The sequence below is a fragment of the Arachis ipaensis genome, chromosome B07, assembly GCF_000816755.2.
Source record: "Arachis ipaensis cultivar K30076 chromosome B07, Araip1.1, whole genome shotgun sequence".
In the NCBI taxonomy this organism is placed as follows: domain Eukaryota; kingdom Viridiplantae; phylum Streptophyta; class Magnoliopsida; order Fabales; family Fabaceae; genus Arachis; species Arachis ipaensis.
Window position 1 is genome coordinate 35,659,274 of NC_029791.2, and position 3,774 is coordinate 35,663,047.

Here is a 3,774-nt window from a genome sequence, read left to right on the forward strand (position 1 = left end):
TTCCTCTCAGAAAATCTTTTACATAATTCTAAACAATACATAGTTAACTTTGCATCCCATAGGTTCTTGACTCACTTTCCCCCTCATTTAAAAGAAAACCTTTCAGCATTATTATCATAAAAAAAAATAGTGTTTGAACCAACTGACGTACATTTCTTAAAACAATAATATTATATGTACAACTAAAAATGGTGTTGTATAATACAAATTTTATTACCAATATTCAGTTATGAATTTTATCCATCTTTTCTCTATCTTTAAATTTAATGATATCGTCTTAGTGGACAATTATTTATGCTTGCAAACAACTTATTCCTGCAACTACTAAATATATAGTAAATAGCCTTCTTTAGACGTACCCCAAGTTGTATCATTGTAAAAAGTCCTACCCATTTTCCCATCAGACTAATAATATGCTTCCTCCATATTTAGGGCCGATTACACCAAATTTTTTATTTTTCGAAAATAACTTATTAAAATTAGTTTTTAAAGAAGGAGTATTTAAAAGAAAAGATAACATTTTAGGATTTAGATATTAAAACCAAACAAAAAGAATTCTAAAATGTTAGAAGATAAAATATAACATGCTTGCTCAGAGAATTAATATATGTGACATATGCATTGGTTACTCGATTAATTTTAACAATACTATGTATTTTGAAAATGTTAGGAGCTAACAATTTTAATGGAAAAAAATAGCTGCTGTATATTAACTCAAATGTACAAAAATATTGATTATTTAATATTTTCCTGTGTACAAGGACTAACATAATTGATTATTATAGGCATGAACAACAAATAGTATGCAATATTTAAGAAAATAAATAGAAACAAAAGAAGGTATAAATAGACCACAAAGAAAGAGAGAGGAAGAAACTTGGTCAGCTCTCCTCTTTCCACCATGTTACTTTAAACAATAGAAAATGGTTAAGGCCATGTTACTTTAAACAAAAGAAAATGGTTAAGGAGTATTTTAATTTTCAATTCGAACATTAATAATCAAAATAATATTTTATATTTTTATTTTTTTGAAAGGCAAATTTATCTGATAATATCTTCATCTTCAATAGGTGCTAATTTGGAATTTAAAACAAAAACACATTTTACACTCCTTTAAGTTAACTTTTACTCTGCGTGTAAAGGAGAAGCTTACTTGAATTAAAGCTTACTCGAATGCACAAATTCTTTTAAGACAAATCATTTTTATGTGACTTTTTAGATGAATTGCCAATTATAACATACATTACAAATGAATTAATAAATTAAAGGTTACCTGAATGCACAATTTTCTTTCAAGGCAAATCATTTTTATATGACTTTTTAGATGAATTGGCAATTATAATTTGAGAATATGTTTTATATGTTGCACACTTTATTGATAATAATGTATCTAATTATCAGGAAAATTAATTTAAGGTCTCCACTTAACCGGGTGTTTCACAAATGACCCAAAGACATTTTCTGATCTTTTATTTATGTAATATACATGACAAAAACATGAAACTATAAATGGCCAAATAATATAATGCCGAACTTTTGTCGGTATTCCTATCCAAATACTTATGAAACTTGAGCTTAAATTAATAAACTAATTATGAGAATCTGATGAACATGATTATTATCTTTACTCCTATATATAAAGTTTTAGAGTAGTACACAGTACTTACTTTTTGGTTCTCGTTTTTTATTGAATGTGAAACCTTAATGAAAGCCATATTCAAGTCAGTTATTAAACTAAAATCGTATGTAAAATTAACTTCAAACCTTTTTTTCTTTTTACATTGAGAATAATTTTTTTCTACATTTCTTTATCTCAAATTCAATACCATATTTTTATTTTTGAAACATACAGCCAAAATTATATTAAAAAATTACTATACACGCTATCAATTTTTTAGTATTTAACTATTTATACCAAAGGGAAAGAAAACTATCCTTTTCAACAGCTTTCAATCTAAATAATCCTAAGTAACATAACTTATTAAGTGAATGCCATCCACTCATCAGTTAACCTGCCTGCCGCCTGCCAGATCTATAAAACTAAGAATATGCATGCATGTCTCTGATTTAACGAAAACTTTAATACCGTTTTCACAACTATCACCTTATCAAAACCAAACTGAAAAATGTATCTAGAAAGATTTGATTACTTAAATACCAAATGACATGTTATTTTGTTAACATATAGAAGGAAGGAAAGTACGGGAAAACTCAAGCACATATAAGTTATTGAACTTCCAACACGACCTGCACAGCTGCACTAATAATGAACTTAATAGTTATTACCGCAGCAAAATATTCTCAAACATCTGTCAGAGTATCAAAATGGAAAGGCGCCACTACTGGAGCACTTAATTAAAATATATTTAGAGAGAGAGTAATGATATAATATTTTAAAGATTTTCTTAAATAGATATAATTAATAATGTCTTAAATTTTTTTAAAAAATACTTTAGAAAACGTATTTGAAATATAAATCATTTCTCATATGAATACATAGGCTAAAATACCTTGAACTATAATTATGCAGATACTACTATAATTAAAATTACAAATTATATGTAGGTGATTGTTATACTGGATAATAACATAAATCAAACATAATCTCTTTACATGGTTTAATAACAAAGAAATATATGGTCTCAATCCATGCTGACTCTGATATATTTCATCTTTCTCAGTTAATCGAATCAAGTTTTCTAAAACCTGTGTTCCTCATCAACTAAGTGCAGACAGACTTATGATCAAGTTCAAGCTCAAGCTCAAGATTGCAGTCAAAGTTTTCCATATATAGTTATCCGGCCCGTGAATTAATTTTAAATTTCCTATGCATTAACACTATAAAGAAGAAACGATAGATATAGTATATAGTATATACAGTTTGCTACACTTCAGTTAGATTTAGATATATAGCCCTGTTAATTACAGTTAGACTGTTAGTTGATTTAGCATTATATATGTCAATCTTCATATTCAAACCCCTTTACAAAAAGGCAAGAAAGGGGAAAAAAAGAAAAAGGATAAAAAAGGCCTAAACTGCCACTTTCATAGGCAACGAATCAGCAATGCAGTCATTGTGAAAGAGAAACAAACGTATAGAGCAGTCAACGTTAAAGAGAAAGCGAGCAAAAAACAAAAAGATCGAGGGAGAAATCACGAAAAAGAAAAGATCTATCTAATATAAGAGCTTATTAGAGCGAGTACCTGGTACTGGAGAAATCATAGAGTTTGCCAGTGCTGGAAAAGATCATAACTCCAACCTCAGCATCGCACAAAATCGCAAGCTCCTTCGCCTTCTTCAACAAACCGTTCCTTCGCTTTGAGAAGGTCACTTGCCTGCTCGTGGAATTGTCGATCCTTCTTATCGCGATCTTCCCTCTCCCCATCGCTCTCAACCAAAACCCTAACTCCTCGATCCAGAATCACCGATTCTGTTCATCACAGATCAACAACCAAAATTTCAATTTCACCAATAGTAAAGGAAAAGAAGTCCAAAAAAAAAAATGAACAAAAAAGATAGCTCAAGGAACGGCCAGAAGAGAGTGAAAACTGAAAGCATCGATTCGTCGGAGAACACCGCTGAGAAGATCGTCACCGGATCAGCGCTGGAGAAGATCGTCACACAGATCGTCGTTTCCGATTTCAGTCGCTGGAGAGCGCTGCTGAGAAGATCACTGGAGCAGCTTCACTTTTGTAGGGTTTCACTTTCACCAGAACAACGTTAGGATTTTTCTTGGGTTTGGGCCTTTTTTTTTAATAACGACGTCGATAATA

General features: G+C 30.2%; 1 protein-coding gene across 5 annotated transcripts in view; it reads right to left on the bottom strand.

Moving 5' to 3' along the window:
- The window catches only part of LOC107610002 (MADS-box transcription factor 27), a 7,931-nt gene extending 4,366 nt beyond the window's left edge, over positions 1 to 3,565 (bottom strand). For all 5 annotated transcript variants that reach the window (XR_001613358.2, XR_001613357.2, XM_016312068.2 and 2 more), the window contains exon 1: positions 3,205 to 3,565. Coding sequence is in view for 3 of the 5 variants with exons in the window: in XM_016312068.2 (XP_016167554.1) it covers positions 3,205 to 3,386 (182 nt within the window). In the remaining 2 variants the exon portion in view is untranslated. The remainder of the gene's footprint in view (positions 1 to 3,204) is intronic.